The sequence below is a fragment of the Oncorhynchus tshawytscha genome, linkage group LG13 (genome assembly GCF_018296145.1).
Source record: "Oncorhynchus tshawytscha isolate Ot180627B linkage group LG13, Otsh_v2.0, whole genome shotgun sequence".
Lineage (NCBI taxonomy): Eukaryota > Metazoa > Chordata > Actinopteri > Salmoniformes > Salmonidae > Oncorhynchus > Oncorhynchus tshawytscha.
The window spans coordinates 43,224,351-43,248,275 of NC_056441.1; the positions used below are offsets into that span (position 1 = coordinate 43,224,351).

At 43.2% G+C, this 23,925-nt stretch overlaps 2 protein-coding genes across 4 annotated transcripts in view; both read right to left on the minus strand.

Moving 5' to 3' along the window:
- LOC112266645 (regulation of nuclear pre-mRNA domain-containing protein 2) overlaps positions 1 to 13,586 on the minus strand; it is a 61,741-nt gene extending 48,155 nt beyond the window's left edge. For all 3 annotated transcript variants that reach the window (XR_002955974.2, XR_002955973.2, XM_024444310.2), the window contains exon 1: positions 13,197 to 13,586. Coding sequence is in view for 1 of the 3 variants with exons in the window: in XM_024444310.2 (XP_024300078.1) it covers positions 13,197 to 13,383 (187 nt within the window). In the remaining 2 variants the exon portion in view is untranslated. The remainder of the gene's footprint in view (positions 1 to 13,196) is intronic.
- A 1,827-nt stretch (positions 13,587 to 15,413) lies between these two features.
- LOC112266644 lies at positions 15,414 to 19,670 on the minus strand. Its single transcript, XM_024444309.2, has 5 exons — positions 19,413 to 19,670; positions 18,248 to 18,576; positions 17,972 to 18,126; positions 17,737 to 17,881; positions 15,414 to 17,615 (listed from the first exon to the last, which is right to left on the minus strand). The coding sequence occupies exons 2-5, from the start codon at positions 18,572 to 18,574 to the stop codon at positions 17,205 to 17,207; spliced, it is 1,038 nt and encodes a 345-aa protein (XP_024300077.1). The 5' UTR covers positions 18,575 to 18,576; positions 19,413 to 19,670; the 3' UTR covers positions 15,414 to 17,204.
- Between the last annotated feature and the right edge of the window lie 4,255 nt (positions 19,671 to 23,925).

The following is a 23,925-nucleotide window of genomic DNA, read 5'->3' on the forward strand; positions in this document are numbered from 1 at the left end:
CCTAAGATTGATGCACTCAATCTCACACAAATTATCAATGAACCTACCAGGTACCTCCCCAAAGCCTTAAACACGGGCACCCTCATAGATATCATCCTAACCAACTTGCCCTCTAAATACACCTCTGCTGTCTTCAACCAAGATCTCAGCGATCACTGCCTCATTGCCTGCATCCGTAATGTGTCAGCCGTCAAACGACCTCCATTCATCACTGTCAAACGCTCCCTGAAACACTTCAGCGAGCAGGCCTTTCTAATCGACCTGGCCGGGGTATCCTGGAAGGATATTGATCTCATCCCGTCAGTAGAGGATGCCTGGTTATTTTTTTTAAATGCCTTCCTAACCATCTTAAATAAGCATGCCCCATTCAAGAAATTTAGAACCAGGAACAGATATAGCCCTTGGTTCTCCCCAGACCTGACTGCCCTTAACCAACACAAAAACATCCTATGGCGTTCTGCATTAGCATCGAACAGCCCCGGTGATATGCAGCTGTTCAGGGAAGCTAGAAACCATTATACACAGGCAGTTAGAAAAGCCAAGGCTAGCTTTTCAAGCAGAAATTTGCTTCCTGCAACACAAACTCAAAAAAGTTCTGGGACACTGTAAAGTCCATGGAGAATAAGAACACCTCCTCCCAGCTGCCCACTGCACTGAAGATAGGAAACACTGTCACCACTGATAAATCCACTATAATTGAGAATTTCAACAAGCATTTTTCTACGGCTGGCCATGCTTTCCACCTGGCTACCCCTACCCCGGTCAACAGCACTGCACCCCCCACAGCAACTCGCCCAAGCCTTCCTCATTTCTCCTTCTCCCAAATCCAGTCAGCTGATGTTCTGAAAGAGCTGCAAAATCTGGACCCCTACAAATCAGCCGGGCTAGACAATCTGGACCCTTTCTTTCTAAAATTATCTGCCGAAATTGTTACCACCCCTATTACTAGCCTGTTCAACCTCTCTTCCGTATCGTCTGAGATTCCCAAAGATTGAAAAGCAGCTGCGGTCATCCCCCTCTTCAAAGGGGGGGACACTCTTGACCCAAACTGCTACAGACCTATATCTATCCTACCCTGCCTTTCTAAGGTCTTCGAAAGCCAAGTCAACAAACAGATTACCGACCATTTCGAATCTCACCATACCTTCTCTGCTATGCAATCTGGTTTCAGAGCTGGTCATGGGTGCACCTCAGCCACGCTCAAGGCCCTAAACGATATCTTAACCGCCATCGATAAGAAACATTACTGTGCAGCCGTATTCATTGATCTGGCCAAGGCTTTCGACTCTGTCAATCACCACATCCTCATCGGCAGACTCGACAGCCTTGGTTTCTCAAATGATTGCCTCGCCTGGTTCACTAACTACTTCTCTGATTGAGTTCAGTTTGCCAAATCGGAGGGTCTGCTGTCCGGACCTCTGGCAGTCTCTATGGGGGTAACACAGGGTTCAATTCTTGGACCGACTCTCTTCTCTGTATACATCAATGATGTCGCTCTTGCTGCTGGTGAGTCTCTGATCCACCTCTACGCAGACGACACCATTCTATATACTTCTGGCCTTTGGACACTGTGTTAACAACCCTCCAGGCAAGCTTCAATGCCATACAACTCTCCTTCCATGGCCTCCAATTGCTCTTAAATACAAGTAAAACTAAATGCATGCTCTTCAACCGATTGCTGCCTGCACCTGCCCGCCTGTCCAACATCACTACTCTGGACGGCTCTGACTTAGAATACGTGGACAACTACAAATACCTAGGTGTCTGGCTAGACTGTAAACTCTCCTTCCAGACCCACATCAAACATCTCCAATCCAAAGTTAAATCTAGAATTGGCTTCTTATTTCGCAACAAAGCATCCTTCACTCATGCTGCCAAACATACCCTTGTAAAACTGACCATCCTACCAATCCTCGACTTCGGCGATGTCATTTACAAAATAGCCGGTGATCAACGATGCTTGAGCCCGTCCAGTAACATTATACAGCCCGGCTTTAGGGGGAGGAGGGGGGGGTTGATAGTTATATATCAAACATTTTTGATGATATTTGACAATTTCACAATGTTATTTTGCACTAGTTAGCTGTACCTGCACCTAACTGCAGATGTGGCCAGGGCAATAAATTGCAATGTCCGTACTGTGAGATGCCTAAGACAGCACTACAGGGAGACAAGACGGACAGCTGATCGTCCTCGCAGTGGCAGACCATGTGTAACAACACCTGCACAGGATCGGTACACCCGAACATCACACCTGCGGGACAGGTACAGGATGGCAACAACAACTGCCTGAGTTACACCAGGAACGCACAATCCCTCCATCAGTGCTCAGACTATCCACAATAGGCTGAGAGATGCTGGTCTGAGGGCTTGTAGGCCTGTTGTAAGGCAGGTCCTCACCAGACATCAACGGCAACAATGTCGCCTATGGGCACAAACCCACCGTCGCCAGACCAGACAGAAGCGGCAAAAAGTGCTCTTCACCGGATTTGCATTTATCGTAGAAGGAATGAGCATTACACCGAGGCCTGTACTCTGGAGCGATTTGGAGGCGGAGGGTCCGTCATGGTCTGGAGTGGTGTGTCACAGCATCATCGGACTGAGCTTGTTGTCATTGCAGGCAATCTCAATGTCGTGTGTTACAGGGAAGACATCCTCCTCCCTCATGTGGTACCCTTCCTGCAGGCTCATCCTGACATGACTCTCCAACATGACAATACCACCAGCCATACTGCTCGTTCTGTGTGTGATTTCCTGCAAGACAGGAATGTCAGTGTTCTGCCATGGCCAGCAAAGAGCCCAGATCTCAATTCCATTGAGCACGTCTGGGACCTGATGTATCGGAGGGTGAGGGCTAGGGCCATTCCCCCCAGAAATGTCCGGGAACTTGCAGGCGCCTTGGTGAAAGAGTGGGGTAACATCTCACAGCAAGAACTGGCAAATCTGGTGCAGTTCATGAGGAGGAGATGCACTGCAGTACTTAATGCAGCTGGTGGCCACACCAGATACTGACTGTTACTTTTGATTTTGACCCCTCCTTTGTTCAGGGACACATTATTCCATTTCTGTTAGTCACATGTCTGTGGAACTTGTTCAGTTTAGGTCTCAGTTGTTGAATCTTGTTATGTTCATACAAATACTTACACATGTTAAGTTTGCGGAAAATAAACGCAGTTGACAGTGAGAGGATGTTTCTTTTTTTGCTGAGTTTAGTTTGTTCCCCATTTTATTTTGAAATAGGGTGCCAAATTGTTTTCAGGACACATTTCCATTGACTGATCAAAACTAGCTTACTTATGCTCTCTCTTGTCCCTCTGCAGCAAGCATATGGTGAGCAATATGTTTGGACCATGGAAATCGCAATGTAATCACAGTTTTGAATCGCAATAAATATAGAATTGTAATACATATCGTATGGGCACCTAAGTATCGTGATAATATCATATCATGAGGTCCTTGGCAATTCCTAGCCCTATTAGCCACTATGACATCAACATTGTTATTCTCGGCCTCCCGGGTGGCGCTCTGGGTGCCACCAGAGACTCTGGGAGACTCTGGGTTCGCGCCCAGGCTCTGTCGCAGCCGGCCGCAACCGGGAGGTCCGTGGTGCGATGCACAATTGAGTTAGGGAGGGTTTGGCCGGTAGGGATATCCTTGTCTCATCACGCACCAGCGACTCCTGTGGCGGGCCGGGTGCAGTGCGCGCTAACCAAGGTAGCCAGGTGCACGGTGTTTCTTCCGACACATTGGTGCGGCTGGCTTCCGGGTTGGAGGCGCGCTGTGTTAAGAAGCAGTGTGGCTTGGTTGGGTTGTGTTTTGGATGCATGGCTTTCGACCTTCGTCTCTCCCGAGCCCGTACGGGAGTTGTAGCGATGAGACAAGATAGTAATTACTAACAATTGGATACCACCAAATTGGGGGGGAAAGGGGGTAAAAAAATATATATTAAAAAAATTATTAAATAATCATTTAAGAATAAAAATAAAAAACATCTAGGTCATTATCAATAAAAGTCACAGTAAGGTGCAGAGTTCGATTTGCCTGCTGGGGGGCAAGGACACCCCCAGCTTTGCTAAAACCATTGACAACTGCATGCCATTTAAGGGATTGTTAAATAGATGTTAACTATGAAAAGCCAACTGACATTTACTCCTGAGGTGCTGACCTGTTGCACCCTCTACAACCACTGTGATTATTATTATCTGACCCTGCTGGTCATCTGTGAACATCTTGGCCATGTAATGTTATAATCTTCACTCGGCAGAGCCAGAAGAGGACTGGCCACCCCTCATAGCCTGGTTCCTCTCTAGGTTTCTTCCTAGGTTTTGGCCTTTCTAGGGAGTTTTTCCGAGCCTCCGTGCTTCTACACCTGCATTGCTTGATGTTTGGGGTTTTAGGCTGGGTTTCTGTACAGCACTTTGTGACATCGGCTGATGTAAAATGGGCTTTATAAATACATTTGTTTATTTATTGTAATATCACCTCTTGAAGAGCTTAGTCAGAACTACACATTTCTGATTATTCCATGCAAAACAATTGCGCACATTTATCTCTATCAGAGTTAAACAGCAGGTAACTGCATGCTTTTCATGATCAGTAAACATCAATTGATCATGTACTTTCAGATACGTTAGAGTAGCCTTACAATATCTCTCAATATTGGCCACAATTAATTGGATATTTGAGTGATATAAAAGTGAACTATACCAGACAAGTATGAGTGGTTTAGGTTCATTTCCCCATCCTTTGTGGGCTCTGCCTGTCAAGCAGCAGAAGCATTTGCCGATGAAACATTATCAGCTAACAGTGCATTTGCAAGCTACCGGTAGAAACTTTGTACAGTTGGCTAAACATAGTGGTAAGTAGACCTAACATACTTTTTTCTCCAACCAACATAGGCCGGCCTACCTAGCAAAGTAAGCTAACATTATCCCCTTTTCAACAGTGTTTAATCACGATTGCTGCTGACAGATATGATTCATGGACCACGTCAAATTGGCTAACTAGCTAATAACTGATCACATCAATATGGCTAGCTAGTTAACTAGCTAACTTTCAGGGGATAAACAGTATACAAAACATTAAACACCCTCCTAGTATTGATTCACCCATTGAATGGCACACATACGCAATCCATGTCTCAATTGTCTCAAGGCTTAAAAAATCCTTTGTAAAAGTTGTCTCCTCCCCTTTGTCTCCACTGATTGAAGTGGATTTAACAAGTGACATCAATAAGGGATCATAGCTTTCAACTCAATTCGCCTGGTCAATCTGTCAGGTGTTCTTAATGTTTTGTACACTCAGTGTTTAGTGGTGATGACAGTAGTCATACTGACAACTTTACCAGGGCGAAAACTTGCCGATGTCAAGCCCTTTCCAAAAGCCTAATCTCTGATGAAGCAAGCTAAATGACACCTTTGCTTAACTAGATAATGTCTGCGGGTTTTCACTCATCCCTTGTACTTGATTGATGAATTAAGGTCACTAATTAATAAAGAACTCCCCATAGCTGGTTGCCTAGGGCTTAATTGAAAGGAAAAAACAAAAACCTGCCAACACTAGGCCCTGCATGGAATGAGTTTGACACCCCTGCACTATAACATCACCAACACAGTTGTTCGAAAGTCATATAGGCTAAAGAGGTAGGCAGTTAACCACCATTAGCCTACATAATAAAGACGGTTATTCTGATGTCACACCATAAAAGGCAGACACTAACTCGAAGAAGGTTTCAGGCCTACATTGGGCAAGTTCGTTTTGCATGGCCCAGTGCCCCAGGTGGGTGAAATTTGTACATTTTAGATCATCAGTCCTTAAGTGAAATCTTCACCCACCCGGGGAAATGGGCCATGAAAAACAAACTTGCCCTTCATGACCTATAAGGCTCGAATTTCTTTGTGTTATTATGTTATAATTAAGTCTATGATTTGATATTTGATAGAGAAGTTGGACTGAGCGGTGGTAAGCAGCAGCAGGCTCGTAAGCATTAATTCAAACAGCACTTTCGTGCATTTGCCAGCAACTCTTCGCTGTGCTTCAAGCATTGAGCTGTTTATGACTTTTAAGCCTATCAACTCCCGAGATTAGGCTGGTGTAACCAATGTGAAATAGCTAGCTAGTTAGCGGGGTGCGCGCTAATAGCGTTTCAATCGGTGACGCCACTCGCTCTGAGACCTTGAAGTAGTTGTTCCCCTTGCCGCGGCTTTTGTGGAGCGATGGGTAACGATGCTTCGAGGATAGCTGTTGTCGATGTGTCCCTGGTTCGAGCCCAGGTAGGGGCGAGGAGAGGGACGGAAGCTATACTGTTACACTGGCAATACTATAGTGCCTATAAGAACATCCAATAGCCAAATGTATATGAAATACAAATGGTAGAGAGAGATATAGTCCTATAATTCCTATAACTACAACCTAAAACTTCTCACCTGGGAATATTGAAGACTCATGTTTACAGGAACCACAAGCTTTCATATGTTCTGAGCAAGGAACATAAACGTTAGCTTTTTTACATGGCACATATTGCAATTATACTTTCTTCTCCAACACTTTGTTTTTGCATTATTTAAACCAAATTGAACATGTTTTATTATTTGTTACGAAATTGATTTTATTGATGTATTAAGTTAAAATAAGTGTTCATTCAGTAATTGTCATTATTACAAATATATATAAAATCTGCATCGGCTTTCTTTGGTCCTCCAATAATCGGTATCGACGTTGAAAAATCATAATAGTTTGACCTCTACTTAAGGCCTACATCATACCATTTTTAAGCATATCCTACATCAGCTTCTGGTGCTGAAAGGCAGGGGCTCACACTAGAGCACCAGCAAACAGGCATGGTTTTCTGAAAAACCCAAGAGAGCTCTGCCTCCAAAGCAACTACTTGTTCCTAAACTAGCTCTGTAAAGGCATCATGTAAATGGACCCGTTCACCAAGCTGCATGGCAATACACCTTTAGTACATCTCAGCTGTTGCTTGGCCCTTCAGTGTAGCCTATGGATGATCACTCAGCGTAATAAAAGCCCATCACTGTCGATTGAGGTTCCATCAGCATTTGTTTTACAACAACGTACACAGAATAAGCCTAATTAGGCTATTACACAGCAATGAAAGTCACATCTGACACTGCAAACACGAGGCCTGCCACCTGACTGAAAATTCAATCATTGAATTTCAGTGATACTTGAACATAGTGCATGTGTATTACAGTTCGGTGCATGAATAGAAGTCATATAAGCATTGACAGAGGTGCAGTAATGTGGACAAATATGAAGCATAATGACCCAACCCATCCATTGGATCCTTCACAACCAACAACATATTTCAATATTATCAGGTGTCATTGTTTCCCCCCCCCCAGCCTTTCACTCTCACTCCCCGCTCTCTTTCACCACAATCACTGAATTTTCCACTCACAGAAAATTACCTTAAAAAGGGCAATCTGCAGTTGTTACATCCATTTTGGGACTTACAAATTCATGATATGTAGGCCTATCCATTGACTCTGGAAGAATATAACCTATATAAGCTCCAATGTTTATATATGTAAACAAACACTATACATCTTCAAAACATACAGTACCAGTCAAAGGTTTGGACACGCCTACTCATTCAAGGGTTTTTCTTAATTTTTACTATTTTCTACATTGTCGAATAATAGTGAAGATAGCACAACTATGAAATAACACATATGGAATCATGTATTAATCAAAAAAAAGTGTTGAACAAATCTGAATTATATTTTATATTTGAGATTCTAAGTAGCCATCCTTTACCTTGATGACAGCTTTGCACACTCTTGGCATTCCCTCAAACAGCTTCATGAGGTAGTCACCTGGAATGCATTTCAATTAACGAGCATGGATACCACAGCATTCTGCAATGAATGCCATCCCACCTGGTTTGCGCTTAGGGGGACTTTAATTTGTTTTTCAACAGGACAATGACCCAACACACCTCCAGGCTGTGTAACATTTAAAAAAATATATATATATTTCACCTTTATTTAACCAGGTAGGCTAGTTGAGAACAAGTTCTCATTTGCAACTGCGACCTGGCCAAGATAAAGCATAGCAGTGTGAACAGACAACACAGAGTTACACATGGAGTAAACAATTAACAAGTCAATAACACAGTAGGAAAAAAAAGGGAGTCTATATACATTGTGTGCAAAAGGCATGAGGAGGTAGGCGAATAATTACAATTTTGCAGATTAACACTGGAGTGATAAATGATCAGATGGTCATGTACAGGTAGAGATATCGATGCAAAAGAGCAGAAAAGTAAATAAATAAAAACAGTATGGGGATGAGGTAGGTAAAAATGGGTGGGCTATTTACCGATAGACTATGTACAGCTGCAGCGATCGGTTAGCTGCTCAGGTAGCAGATGTTTGAAGTTGGTGAGGGAGATAAAAGTCTCCAACTTCAGCGATTTTTGCAATTCGTTCCAGTCACAGGCAGCAGAGAACTGGAACGAAAGGCGGCCAAATGAGGTGTTGGCTTTAGGGATGATCAGTGAGATACACCTGCTGGAGCGCATGCTACGGATGGGTGTTGCCATCGTGACCAGTGAACTGAGATAAGGCGGAGCTTTACCTAGCATGGACTTGTAGATGACCTGGAGCCAGTGGGTCTGGCGACGAATATGTAGTGAGGGCCAGCCGACTAGAGCATTCAAGTCGCAGTGGTGGGTGGTATAAGGTGCTTTAGTGACAAAACGGATGGCACTGCGATAAACTGCATCCAGTTTGCTGAGTAGAGTGTTGGAAGCAATTTTGTAGATGACATCGCCGAAGTCGAGGATCGGTAAGGATAGTCAGTTTTACTAGGGTAAGTTTGGCGGCGTGAGTGAAGGAGGCTTTGTTGTGGAATAGAAAGCCGACTCTTGATTTGATTTTCGATTGGAGATGTTTGATATGAGTCTGGAAGGAGAGTTTACAGTCTAGCCAGACACCTAGGTACTTATAGATGTCAACATATTCAAGGTCGGAACCATCCAGGGTGGTGATGCTGGTCAGGCGTGCGGGTGCAGGCAGCGAACAGTTGAAAAGCATGCATTTGGTTTTACTAGCGTTTAAAAGCAGTTGGAGGCCACGGAAGGAGTGCTGTATGGCATTGACGCTCGTTTGGAGGTTAGATAGCACAGTGTCCAAGGACGGGCCGGAAGTATATAGAATGGTGTCGTCTGCGTAGAGGTGGATCAGGGAATCGCCCGCAGCAAGAGCAACATCATTGATATATACAGAGAAAAGAGTCAGCCCGAGGACTGAACCCTGTGGCACCCCCATAGAGACTGCCAGAGGACCGGACAGCATGCCCTCCGATTTGACACACTGAACTCTGTCTGCAAAGTAATTGGTGAACCAGGCAAGGCAGTCATCCGAAAAACCGAGGCTACTGAGTCTGCCGATAAGAATATGGTGATTGACAGAGTCTAAAGCCTTGGCAAGGTCGATGAAGACGGCTGCACAGTACTGTCTTTTATCGATGGCGGTTATGATATCATTTAGTACCTTGAGCGTGGCTGAGGTGCACCCGTGACCGGCTCGGAAACCAGATTGCACAGCGGAGAAGGTACGGTGGGATTCGAGATGGTCAGTGACCTGTTTGTTGACTTGGCTTTCGAAGACCTTAGATAGGCAGGGCAGGATGGATATAGGTCTGTAACAGTTTGGGTCCAGGGTGTCTCCCCTTTGAAGAGGGGGATGACTGCGGCAGCTTTCCAATCCTTGGGGATCTCAGACGATATGAAAGAGAGGTTTAACAGGCTGGTAATAGGGGTTGCGACAATGGCAGCGGATAGTTTCAGAAATAGAGGGTCCAGATTGTCAAGCCCAGCTGATTTGTACGGGTCCAGGTTTTGCAGCTCTTTCAGAACATCTGCTATCTGGATTTGGGTAAAGGAGAACCTGGAGAGGCTTGGGCGAGTAGCTGCGGCGGGGGCGGAGCTGTTGGCCGAGGTTGGAGTAGCCAGGCGGAAGGCATGGCCAGCTGTTGAGAAATGCTTGTTGAAGTTGTCGATAATCATGGATTTATCGGTGGTGACCGTGTTACCTAGCCTCAGTGCAGTGGGCAGCTGGGAGCAGGTGCTCTTGTTCTCCATGGACTTCACAGTGTCCCAGAACTTTTTGGAGTTGGAGCTACAGGATGCAAACTTCTGCCTGAAGAAGCTGGCCTTAGCTTTCCTGACTGACTGCGTGTATTGGTTCCTGACTTCCCTGAACAGTTGCATATCGAGGGGACTATTCGATGCTATTGCAGTCCGCCACAGAACATGCTGACCAAACCTGACGCACGCGTGCGCCATCACACACCAGACACGATCAGGACACGCAGCTTGAAATATCAAAACAAACTCTGAACCAATTATATTCATTTGGGGCCAGGTCGAAAAGCATTAAACATTCATGGCAATTTAGCTATCTACCTTGCTGATGCTAGCTAATTTATCCTGGGATATAAACATTGGGTTGTTATTTTACCTGAAATACACAAAGTCCTTTACTCTGACAATTAATCCACAGATGAGAAAGGAATTTGGTTTACCGTTATGTCATCTCTCCTCCTTCCTCAGGCTTATTTTTTACTTCTTTGGACTTTATATGGCGGTTCGCAACCAACTTTACGGTGTTACCAACTTATTTTCCCACAACCGACTGGAGTGTGGACGTCAGTTCATTTTTCAATCTCCCAAGTGGGTATATGCTTCGAAAAACCAATGAGGAGATGGGAGAGGCAGACTTGCAGCGTGTTGAGCGTCACAAATAGAACCAATTTCTATTTTAGCTCATGGCCACGCAGATGCTCGCTGAGGCGCACGAGCAGTTTGGTTGCAATGATTGAATAACATGTATGTGTACATTTATGTTGCAACGCTCCCACATGCGAGCGGTGTGGTCAGCATGTAAGGGCTATTTGACCAAGAAGAAGAGTGATGGAGTGCTGCATCAGATGACCTGGCCTCCACAATCACCAGACCTCAACCCAATTGAGATGGTTTGGGATGAGTTGGACCGCAGGGTGAAGGAAAAGCAGCCAACAAGTGCTCAGCATATGTGGGAACTCCTTCAAGACTGTTGGAAAAGCATTATTCATGAAACTGGTTTAGAGAATGCCAAGAGTGTTTAAAGCTGTCATAGTGGCTACTTTGAAGAATCTCAAATATATTATATATTTTGATTTATTAAACACTTTTTTGGTTACTACATGATGCCATATGTGTTATTTCATAGTTTTGATGTCTTCCCTATTATTCTACAATGTAGAAAATAAAGAAAAACCCTTGAATGAGTATGTGTGTACAAACTTTTGACTGGTACTGTAGTTGAAACTACAATTTTGATATCATGGATAGTGAGTATTTGCATCCTTAGCTTTGTCTATGCATTTGATAGTGGTTACATTTCTCCAGCCCCATCTCTCAGCTTTTTACAGAAACATAGGCATGGAGATCGCTTTGTTATTGTTGCAACTGCTGTTGGCCACTTTAAGGACTAAAACATGAGCAGCATCAAACAGTAATTTACAGTTAGGCATACTTTAGCAGTACTACAACAATAATCACATATGGTTTCTAAAACACAGCACATATTGAAATTATCAATACGGACTACCAAAGCTCATTAACAAAAATGCAGAGGAAAACATATATAATACCACAGTATGAGTCATAATATCCAATAAAACCTAGCGGTTAAACAGAAAAATGTTTCAAATCATTTTTTCACCATTTATTTTTCCCATAGGGGATTTTAGAATCACTTCAAATAAAGGCTATGTTTCGTGTAGGCTTACACTAGCGTGATGTTTTGATAACCGTGTAAATCTCTCTAGGACAAGGTGACTTTTATCAATATATTTGCCTGCATTTACCCCACTAAAATGCAACGCTAATTAGCTGCTGATGTGGCTATCATAAAGAACTCCAAACGCCATGATATGGACAAGACTGCCGAATCGAGGCAAAGCTACGAATCTCTCGATTAACTATCTTATGCTAGCTAAATGTAGTTACTAATGAATAAGTTGGGTAAATGTATTTAGCTAGATATGAGCTTGCAGGGACTTGTAGTTTTGCATTATGTCTACTTTAATGTTAGTTAGCTATTCAAATCAGAGAGTAAATAGAGAAGAATATATTGACAAATGTCACCTTGTCCAAGAGATTTACATGCTTATCAAAACGTTACGCCAGGATAACCCTACACGAAACACAGTCCTTATTTTAAGTGTTTCTAAAATCCCCTATGGGAAAAATGAATGGTGGAAAAAACGATTTGAAACATTTCCCTGTTTGACCGCTAGGTTTTATGATACCTTCACTTGGGCTTTATAGCAGCAGCACAGCTTGTTTCAGTTTCTGGGAGAACACAATACATCCAGGCATCTTCAATTATTGGCAATAATAATTGCTAGTACTATACACAAGCATTATACACTCCCCATAGGCCTACAACAACTGAAGCTCCCAAAATGAGAGGTTAGCCTACTCATGTCTGCTCCTCACACATTCCTATGTTTAGTGTGTAATAACTACTATGTAGTAAACAGTGAGTTACAATAACAATAACATCAATATCGTTAACTAGTGTTCGACTTGTTACGTTACCACTTAGTAACTTTTATAAACATGTAGCTAGGCTAACTAGTTAACTAGCTCGAGAAATGGCTAACATGTATCTTGATTATTTTACTGTTTTGGACACATCTTCTAAATCAAACTGATGATTGTCATTCTAATTTCATCCCATCAAGACCACTAAGAACAGAGAAAGGTAGCTATCCTTCCATCCAGACAAAAACCAGGGATGGCAATGGCTTCAAGGAATGTGATAGTCTGAACAGGAGAACCTATTCCAGGGTAGGATTTATAGCGAACAGCTTTGCACTGACGTTACATCTATGCGGAAAATACTCGTTCACTAAAGCCATTGTTTGTCAACAACTGACCAGATACGTTGTAACAAACATTTGCTAGTTAGATGTCAACAGCTTGTAGTGACAGCATTGTCTTGCTGGGACTCCAAGTCCTAGTAGCAAGGCAGCATTTACCTAGCTTGCTAAGAAGCTCCAGGGTACTAGTTTGCGCGCACCCGGGTTAACTAACAAATAGCTAACAGTTATCTAGCTAAAGTAGGCTAAGCTAGCCAGGCAAACCAGCTAACGTTAGCTAGCTAAGATTAGCAACTCACATTTCCTCAACCATTTCATCCAGTAACGCACGATAAGACTGTGGTATTTCTTGTTCTCGATACACCAATTTGATAGTCCTTGAATTGATTCCATTGTGTTCGACACTCCTTGAAACCGTCGGTCCAAAGTTGACTCAAGGGCCGCAGGCGGACCGTGACCGCTTGACGCGCCAGATCCTGCAGCCATTTTCCAGGCCTTGCACTGACAAGCTAGCTGGTTCTTGCCTGTCGCGCGTTGTGATCAACCTAGTCAAGAGTGCACTTGTGCGGTATGGTGCCGCGCTGGCTGTACACATTAGTAAATTGCCATTGTTTTAACAGTACATTCAGTTATTAATGTATTTGCTAACGATTAGGTATATTATGTCATTGGTTTTATTTCAACAACTTGTGCAACAAAGGAATGTAATTATTATAGAGTTGGTTGGTCGTTACTAGAAAACTCATTCAAAACAGACGATTTAATGTGAATGTAGCGCCACTATGTGGCTAAATAGCTGCAGCTCAGCATGGCCTGTCACTAAAATCATGCATCTTTCTTTCTTCCCCTCCTTTACATTCCAAGATCACTTTCCTAACTCCCTTTCCTTTCCTCCTATCCTAGCTCCATTTCCTTCTTTCCTATCTTCCTTTAAAAAAAATTCTAGCATGCTTTGCTTGATCCCTTTTCTTCCTTTCCTCCCCTCCTTTGCTTTCCTAGCTCCCTTCCCACCTATCCTTTCCTAACTGCATATGTTCCATTCCTAGCTTCCATTCCTAGCTTCCTTTCCTCTTTTCCTAGCTCTTTTCCTCTTTTCCTAGTATTTTGTTTTTATGCTATAATCTTGTGTATATTTTGTTTTCATTTATTTTCAAGAGGACCAACTGTCATTTCAAGAGTCATCCTCGATGATTTTAAAGGCATTGTACTGTATCCACGTGTGGTTTTATTGTGTTTAAAATCAAATCAAAACGTTAGGAAAGGAAAGGGAGCTAGGAAAGGAGGAAAATGAGCTAGATGGAAAGGAAAGATGGGAAGGAGGCTAGGAGAAGAGGAAAGGAAGCTAGGAAAGGGAGTTAGGAAAGGAACAACAACATTTATATAGGAAAAGGGATCTAGGAAATGAAAAAAGGGAGTTAGGAAAGAAGAAAATTGACTAGGAAAGGAAGCTAGGAAAAGAGGAAAGGAAATTGAGTTAGGAAAGGAGGAATTGAAAATCAGAAAGGAGCTAGGAAAGGAAAGGAGGAAATTCAGCTAGGAAGGGAAAGGAGGAAAGGAGGAAAGGAAATGAGATGGTATATGTAATAGTATACATTTTTTGTGAAAGGCCACTTTTGGTGACAGACCATGCTATAGGACTGCAGCTGGATACTTAAGCAATAAGGCCCGAGGGTGTGGTATATGGCCAATATACCATACCACGGCTAAGGACGGTTAGACTAGACGCAACGTGCCTGGATACAGTACCTTAGCCATTGTATATTGGCCATATACCACAAACTCCCAAGGTGACTTATTACGATTATCAACTGGTTACCAACATAATTAGAACTGTAAAAATAAATGTTTTGTCATATTCGTGGTATACCACAGCTTTCAGCCAATCAGCATTCAGGGCTCCAACCAAGTGGGTTATAATATATATTTGCTCAGGCTTTAACGGACATATCCACAGTTGAAACAATATACCGTATACAGTGTTTGTATACATTTATAATGTTTACTAACATTGGAGTAAAACAAGCTTATATTTTAGGTTCCGATGGGAGTGTGACAATTGAACTAAGTCCATGAGTGATTGAAAAGTTATATTGTTCAAGAATCGAATACATCATTAACTTATAAATTCTAAATTAATTGTAGCATCTGCATATTGCCCTTTTAATCCATTGTTAGGATGAGTAGAGGTGGCTGACGTCTTCATCTGAAAAAAGTAATACAAGTACAGGTGACTGCCAGCTTGACATCAGTCACCTGTACTCATCCTAACAATGGAATAAATCTTGAGCAAATAAGAAATTAATCTCTGCCTTTTTTGTTGAGTGCGCCACCTCATTTTTGCCTCGAATTACCGGTAGTCCTTTTGAATGTTTTTCTTGGTAAGCCATTTTGTCGGATTTTTGTCATGGTTGTCGAGAACCCCTTCTTTCTTGCTGTAGCCTTGAGGCCTACATGAATTCTCATGTCGCAGGGCAACAGTCAATTCAATCATTTGAATTTATGTGGCAGATTTCAAGTTCTGATTAACAAAAACATTACTTTATTTTAGAAAAAAGGGTACAATTTATCAAAAACAATTTAGCTCTGAAACAATTATATATAAAATATTAAGCACAAGTACATGGTGTATAACCAAAACACTATTATATTATGCCCAACCCAAAAATGTGATGGAGGGTGTTGAGGAGGCAAAGGAAATGGATTGAATCAAGGAAGACAACATTAAACAGCAAAATATCCTTCTCAGCCCAAACATTTGTCCTCTTTTGATAAACAGAGAAAATGTGCAAAACATAGGCCCTACATACACCAAAAACATGACATGAAATTACAATATTTCCTCACAGGAAATATAAAAATAAACAACTCCCCAACGGGCTGTTTGAACAGTTTTTAGGAAGGGTTGTGCATTGCCTCAACAGTTACCTGTATTTACTGCTGCAGTGATCTCTCGGTTGTCCTCTACCTGGAACTTTCCTTGGCATGGTAAAGAACAATAACATATACTACCAGTATGGTAAATCACCCCCAAGCCATAAGACTGCTAAATAGTCAATTAATGACACTCAAACTATCTGCACTGACCCTACGCACACTCACTAGACTATACATACAAACACTGACTCACACATACACAACATTGACACTCCCATCCAAAACCCACACACATTCATAAAATGTTGATTTGATTTTGATCATGATGTTTCGGTTGTCTTGTATTAGGCTTAACTGTTGTCAGTATCCAGCTATTCTTGGTTTCCCCCTAACCCCATCTAGGTAAGTACAGCTCAAGAGACTCTCTGAAAGTGGCCAGAGATAGAGTCATTCAACATGAATGATAATTGCTAAGCAAAAACATTGTGGTTCAAATACCCAATGACCCAATGAAAAGGTTTTTATGTATTTTCTCCCATTACAATAGAAACACTCCTAGAAGATTAAAAATTATTTGTGTTTTGCATCATCACAATAGTAACATTTATAAGATACAATTTCCTTTGTTATCAAATGTAAAATACTCATGTGCAAAATAGTTTTGGCACACCATAGAAAACTGACAAAAAAATAAAGGATGATAAATGTATTCTATCTAATAAATCAATGAAGTTAGAAAGCATTAAGCCAATTAATATGCTCTAGTCTGCACCCAGGATTTTCGAGCAGACCTATTTGATGAGTAATACCTTAAATCTAACGGTTGGTATTTCTCCTCTCGTAGTGCTTCGTGGTTGCTGTCATTCCAGTTGCATGCTACTGGGGTTGTTAGTATTCACACTGAGGTGGATTTAGTCAATAGTTACATTAAACGGTGGCTAACAGACTCAGCAGTGTGTAATAAAAGCAATGGTTTTGTTGCCACTGGTTGGCAGAGGTTTAGTGCCAGTTGTATCAGCTGCCCATTTCATTGTTCCCTGTGCTGGATCCGCTAAAGGATTAACAGGTTCTTGTAATGTTTTTCATTGTATTGTCAATGTTTTATGCTTCACTACTATTGATAACTTTATCATAACTAACTGAGTTTATGTTAGGTTAAAAGGTATTCCATAAATCTTGAGCTATGTTACTTTCTTTTATATTTCTACATAGTGTATTTCATGTGATTGTATTTTTGTTGATAATTCTGAAATACAAAATGATCTTGTTTCAAACCAGTATAAAAAATATAGAAAAATTAAACCACTGCTTTATCACATCAAACATAAAAAAATATTCCCAGGTACATTTCTTTTTTTTTTTTAAATAACTCTCTAACACTGACAAAAGATGGTCAAACGGTGCAATGACTTCCGAGTTCAGTTTTATATCTTCTACTCCGGCTCTTGTTTCATAGACCTCAGTAATATGGGGATAGACTGACCCCTCCTTTGGGTTTCCACTGATGCAATATCTGTCTTCACTGTTCCAGGCCTGCTGTGGTACCTCTGTGGCTGATGTCCATGGAGGGAGAGCTGATGTGAGTGAAAGACCAGGAGGGTGGAGGAGACACAGCTGTCTTGTGTGGCTGGGCTACCACATGCTGAGCAAGGTGAAATTTCAAGCCTCTTATTTCCCTTTCTTCTCTTGCTGACAGTCAGACATGACGGGTAATAGGTGTCTGTGCTCAATGGGCAAGAGTCTTGTAAGGTCATTTCCTGGTAGTTGTCCTCGCGCTGCAGGCGCTTGCAGCTGGGTGGGGCGGCATTGGGGAAGTCAGAGTCCAACCAGCTAAGCTTGCGCTTCTGATGGAGCAAGAGTGAAGAAAAACAAATGAGATACAAGTCTTACATATTATAGATTGTGTGAGAATCATTATAACAATGATATATTAAACAGCGATAACTAGAGCAGTAAGAGACCCACCTTGACTGGCATGCACAGCTGATTTTGGTGCCATCGTGGCGGAAGACTGGGTGTGGGGTTCTGGGTGGCAGTGACAGGGGTCACATGGGGGAACCACATCTTCAGCATCATCTCTACCTGCAGAAGGGTGCGGAGGAATTTCTCTCTGTGGAAAGAGTACTGTCATTAATAACATTTTAACTACGCCATAAATTACTGTTTGCTAGACATACACAAGATGGTTTGGTTTGCTTACCCCATTTCAGGTTTCTGAAGAATACCCAGGATCCTCTGGAGTCTATCGATGGCAACGCTCGACTGGAAACTGCTAAGACCTCTCTCAAATCTCCCTGTCTTGAGTCCATTCAGAAGCTCCAACAGGGGTCTGATAAACTTTTGCAGCTCTGAACACTAGGAGAGAAAGGAAACAGAAAACATACATATCCACTGTCTGATAATGTCTCTGGATGCAAAAATAAATAACTCAGTATTTTCAAATCAGTCAAAGCAGTCTTTAAACAACAACACTCACTTTCTGAGCGAAGGCCAGGTCTCCTTGCATGGTCTCCTCTGTGCTTCCCTTTGTGCTTAACGCAGCACTGCCAGGGGAAGCCATCATGGATGGGTAGGCGGTGGTGTGAGGAAAGCATTTTGCTTGTCCACTCCCAGCCATGGACCAGTGTAACCTAGGTACTGAGCAGGTCTTGCCACCCCCTGAGCTATCTCCCTCACTTTCAGAGGTGAAGACATCAATGTCTGCCTCATCCTCAGTCACGTCGCTCTCGCTGAGGAGGAAGCTGGGTGTGGAGGAGCGGGAATCATAGGTCGGCCATTTGGTGGACATGCTCAACAAATGCATCCCTAGAGAAAGTGAGAGAGATCAGTCACAAGGAATATCAGAAATACCTCAGAGTAACTGATGTAGAGTTAATGCTGACCTAGGCATTATAACAAGTGCTGTATGTAGAAAAAAAAACTTTAACAAAGTGACAGTCATATCTATCACAATTTAAATTTAAACTATGAATACAAAACAATAACAATGTAAATTTGTGGTTTTCACACCATGCTCCAGAAAACTAGTAGGTGTGTCCCCTAATAAATATTCAAGAAGGAATGCTGTTAGTCACTGATCTTGGGATAAACTCCACCAGCTGTTGCTTTGCTATACATGTGAACATGTGCTGTGTGGGGGTGTGACGTACAAGGTCATGTGGGGTTTGACTGTATGGCTCTAGGATTTTGTCAGCTATTAGTTACATTTCAAACATCTGATCTGACCACTGTAACATCAAACTGACTGATTATCCTAAAACAAAATGACGGAGGCTGCCTTAACCTACATTGTTTCACGCATTACAAAGTTGTGTATGTTCATTGAATGCTTCTCATAAACTCGCTATGCTTTTACTTTCAATTTTACATACATACATACACAGAAACAACTGTAAAGACATTAACTGATTCCAGGTTTGAGGCGTTAGCCATGATGGAAGGTTCAGACTAGAGCAGGGAAAGCTGATCCTGAACCAGCGCATACTTACGGAACAACCAATAATGATTAGACTTTTGGCTTAAATATTGTAGCCAAGAGTGCAGGTTGAAAGTTCAAAGCTAGTTTAAATAGATCTGTGGAAGCAGATATGTATAGAAAAACATAAGTTACAGTTGTCTATAGCCTATGATATATATATTACCTTTTCGGATGAAGTCGATGCGAAGACAATTCAATAAAACAGTCAAATGGATAACTAGTTGAACAACCGGTATTCCTTCTCCAATTGCAATTGTAAGAAGATCTTATTCAAAAACCAATGACCAACACTGATGTTGATGGCGCGCTATAGTTGTAGAGTCCTCTGTTCTCAACGTCTCAGTACTGTTTCCTCCTCTCCCTCGTTTTAGATTCCGTTTACCTTTCAAAGTCCTCAGTACAGCGAGGGGTAACATGTGAATCGCTGCCATGCGCTGCACGTGCTGAACTGTGTGCTCGGCCGTGGTTGGTTGGCAGATGGTACAAAGCGCTCTCATTGCTTGAGAATATAACCACACAGTGACTACATAAATACTGATTGGCCAGTAACTGTTACTTGTCATGCCTCTCTCACTGTCACGTGTGAGACGTGCGGAGGGCTGTGGCTGTATACTACAGTTGTCAACAAGGAAAAACACGAGGCAGTAACGACACCGGTTATACAGTGTGGCTGATTATCGTAATGTAGGACTGGCTAGTCACTAGTCTAGGTGCTAATGGTTTCGACCCCACGTGGAGAACACCGGACAACAACTGATGTCATCAACTTGGACCAGCCTGATGCACCAAAGCTATATGTATACTGGGACAATTCATAACTGGATTATGGTAGAGTTCTAGGCTGACGACCAACTACTTGACAGTAAATACAATGTTGTTCTAGTGTGGTAGGCATGCATATTCTGCATTTGTCCAAAACTGCCATGCACTTATTGCTCCCCAAAATGTATAATTTTGTGCATCTTTTTTTATTAGTGTAGATAAATTATTCCCTATAATTTCCATTTATTTATATTTTTTTGTATGATCCAACCATTCCTAAAACATGTATAATTTGATCTATAAATTAGCAGGCCTAATTAATCAAGCAATTACATTTTCATTGGGAGGTCCTTCTCCAATGTTCTTACAAAGTGTTTAGGAACATATTCAATCTCTCCATATCCCCAGTCTGGTGTCCCCACATGCTTCAAGATGTAAATTATTGTTCCTGTACCCAAGAAAGGGAAGGGAACTGAACAAGATGACTATCGCACACGGGTTATACAGTGTGGCTGACGTTGCTTCCAGAGGCAGTTTGGAACTCTTATTTAGTGTTGCAACTGAGGACAGACTATTTTTACACGCTACGCGCTTCAGCACTCGGCGGGCCCGTTCTGTGAGCTTGTGTGGCCTACCACTTCGCTTCCACTTCACAATAACAGCACTTGGAAAGGTGGCACATTGAAAGTCACTGAGCTCTTCAGTACGGGTCATTCTACTGCTAATGCTTGTCTATGAAGATTGCATGGCTGTGTGCTCTATTTTATACACCTGTCAGCAACTGGTGGCGGCTGAAATAGCCTATTCCACTAAGGGGTGTCCACATACTTTTGTATATATAGTGTACCTGCATCTGATGGTCATTGTGCTTTCAAGACAACTGGGTACTGTGAAAAAAATAAGGTCAAATCATGACGTCAGTGAACTTGAAGTCAAAAAGTTGGAGTTCTAGAAAGTTGTCAGGTTTACTGAGTTGGATGACTGCTCAAAACGATTTCCCCCAGTCGGATCTAGTTTTTTTTTTTTCAGAGTTCCCAGTTGCCTTGAACGCTCGGAAGTTAGAGAATCGCGAGTTCCCAGTGATATTCAACACAGCATTATTCTCAGCGGAGAGAGGGAATAGCAGAGGATGCGCCACTCACCGTCCCTACTTTCTCGTTCATTTCCTCTGGTGAGACTGACCAGAGAGAGGGTCATAGTCTTCCACCTGATGGCGAAACTTGAGTCGCACCGCATCTGCCTCATGAACTACGTGAATTTGTACCTATGACTAGAGAAAGTGAAATACTCCTTGATATTAAAATAGACACGACGAGCTGCTAATAATTTTAAAAACGCAGGGCTATTGATACACTTGGCTACTCATTCATTGCAGCTGCAGCGCGAGTAGAAGTAGAGAGAAGCGTATTTTATGTTTTGTAATAGTGTTGAATAAAAACAGTCTTGACAGTGCTAAATAAAAAATTAGACATGCAGTCACTCAAAAAAAAAACAGCAGCTCTTTGCTGTATTCTTTGACAGTCTTTCTCTGGTCATGGTTTTAAACGTTATGAAATCTCAAGTAGGCTAGTATCAAACTTTGCTGTGGCCGGGGTTGTGGAAACTGTAGGTAGGCACAGGGATTAGAGCTCTCCAATTGGCCAGCTCAGTAGACGCACTCGATTTAGCCATAGATCTCCCGGTCAGCTGGGTATGTGGAGTTTGACGTTTTCAGACAAGATAAATTGTTTAAGATGGGAACACTTTGCCTACCCGGTGGGGCAGGGCATCTGAATCAAGTTAACCTAACACCAATAGTGCAAAATTATGGCTATTCTGAGGGCATGGGGGTATGCAACTCAATATTATGAATGTGTCCTTAATGTTTTGTACACTCAGTGTATATGTTGCCCACTTTCAAAAATCATTGATTCTGACTTACGCCACTTCTATGTTGGAGGTGGTCAGCCACCATCAGAAAAGCCTGCCAGGGCATTGGAGCACCCTACACGATGCCTGTTTTTTTGTGGTGTTCTCAGAACTCCTGCCACCTGGTGCATTTGGAGGCCAAGCCCAACTGGGTCGACCAGGCTCGGGCTCAGGCTGGGGACGAGCTCCCTCCCTTAGGAGGGGTGTGCCAGTGAGCTGTTAGTCCCTCTACTGGGCCTAGTACCCTTCCCAGGAAGCATGGCTGGAGCCACCCCAGGCTGAGCCCATCTGCTGCCAGTGCTGGACGGGGGCAGGAGTCGGACCGCTGGAATCGCCTTGATCGGAGAGCACATGCCCTGCGTCAGGAGGTTGATAGCTTCTATGGCGACGACAGCTGTTCCCCGTTGGCCAGTGATAGGCTGTTCCGGGGGGACAATGCTGGTACTGTTCACCACCGTGAGTGGGGCTACCAGGCTGAAAGCCCATCAGAAGCTGGCAGCGGGGCTTCATCGCCCCCCAGTGGCTCGAGAGGCTATGAGGAGCCTACTCACTCGGATAGCCACTGCACTGGACATCAAACTGGTGGACAGTGATGACTCTCCATCTGTCCTCATCTCTACTGAGTTCCGCAAGACCTTGCAGGAGAGCTGGGCCTCTGCCAGTGGGCGCTTCCAGCAGAGACTGGACCATGGAGTTATTTTGCGGGCGCGGAGTCACTCGGCCTCCGGGAGTACCCGACCATGGACACCATGACAGCTGCCATGGTCCTCCCAGACCGGGAGATTATAGGGCAGAATCCTCCCCCCCCCCCGAGTCTTTGATGCTGACTTGAAAGCCACATATGGGTCCCTCTGCTCTCTTGGCCGCCTTACCAATGTGACCATGCTGCTGCAGGCCTACCTGCAGACTCTGTTGCCCCGGCTGCAAGAGGGCACAGAGGAACTCCTTCAGAAAGCGATGGAATTGTCTCGCCTGCTTTCCCTGCTCCAGAGGGATGTGGCCCGCAACAACGGACGGGCCATGGCGCAGGTGGTTTCCTCCCGGTGCCATCTCTGGCTGGCCCAATCCCATCTGCCAGCTCCTCTCCAGAGCACATTTGCCATTACCCCATCACCCCAGGGCTGACGTTTGGCCTAGGGATTGATGACATTCTGGATTAGACCGATAAGGTTCGTAGGGACTGGGCGACCCCGAGACGGGTCATGCCACCTCCCCAGGCCCTGGGCAAAAAGCAGACGGACGTCGCCACCCACCTGCACCCGAACGACGGTGAGGTCCCTCTCTTGCCCCATCGCTTCTTGCTGAGGGACAACAGTGGGGAGGGTGGAGCAACAACCTGTCAGCCGTCACCACCATAGGGATGTGCCTGCGCTTGGTGCGCCAGAGAGGCGGGCCCTGGCAGGACCCCTGACACACCCTTCCCTGGCCTCGGCCGCTTCTCCCGGTCTCAAAGGGCAAAGTGGGATTCGCATGCAACACTAGATGGCGCTATTGACATCCTATCCTGTGGTGAAGTTTTCCATTTATCATGCACTCAACCTACATGTTCTTTATTTTATTGGACAGAACAAGATTCATATTTCATAATCATGTCAACAAATATTGAATTACTACAAATAGGTAGCTCTGTTTTTATAAAACTCATATCAATGTGGATGGTACTAGATCATGTTGTTTTTATTCCATTACATTTCTTACCTGTGTTTCCAACACAACTCAAAATGGCAATATGGAGTGCATTAATGTAACAATATTCATTACACTCAGCTCCGTTTTAATTCCATCAGTTAAGGCCATCTGAATTAAAATCAAATTAATGAACGAATGAAAATCCTTAGAATTTATGAAAAACATTTTTTTTTATTGCCTTTTATTTATTTACTCTTGAATTGAATGTCAATCATCACGTCATCTGAAATTAAATGGAATATTCCCTATGAGGACACAAACACACAATCATACATTGGGAATGCCTATTTCCCTCAATTGCTCCTCAGTGATTATTT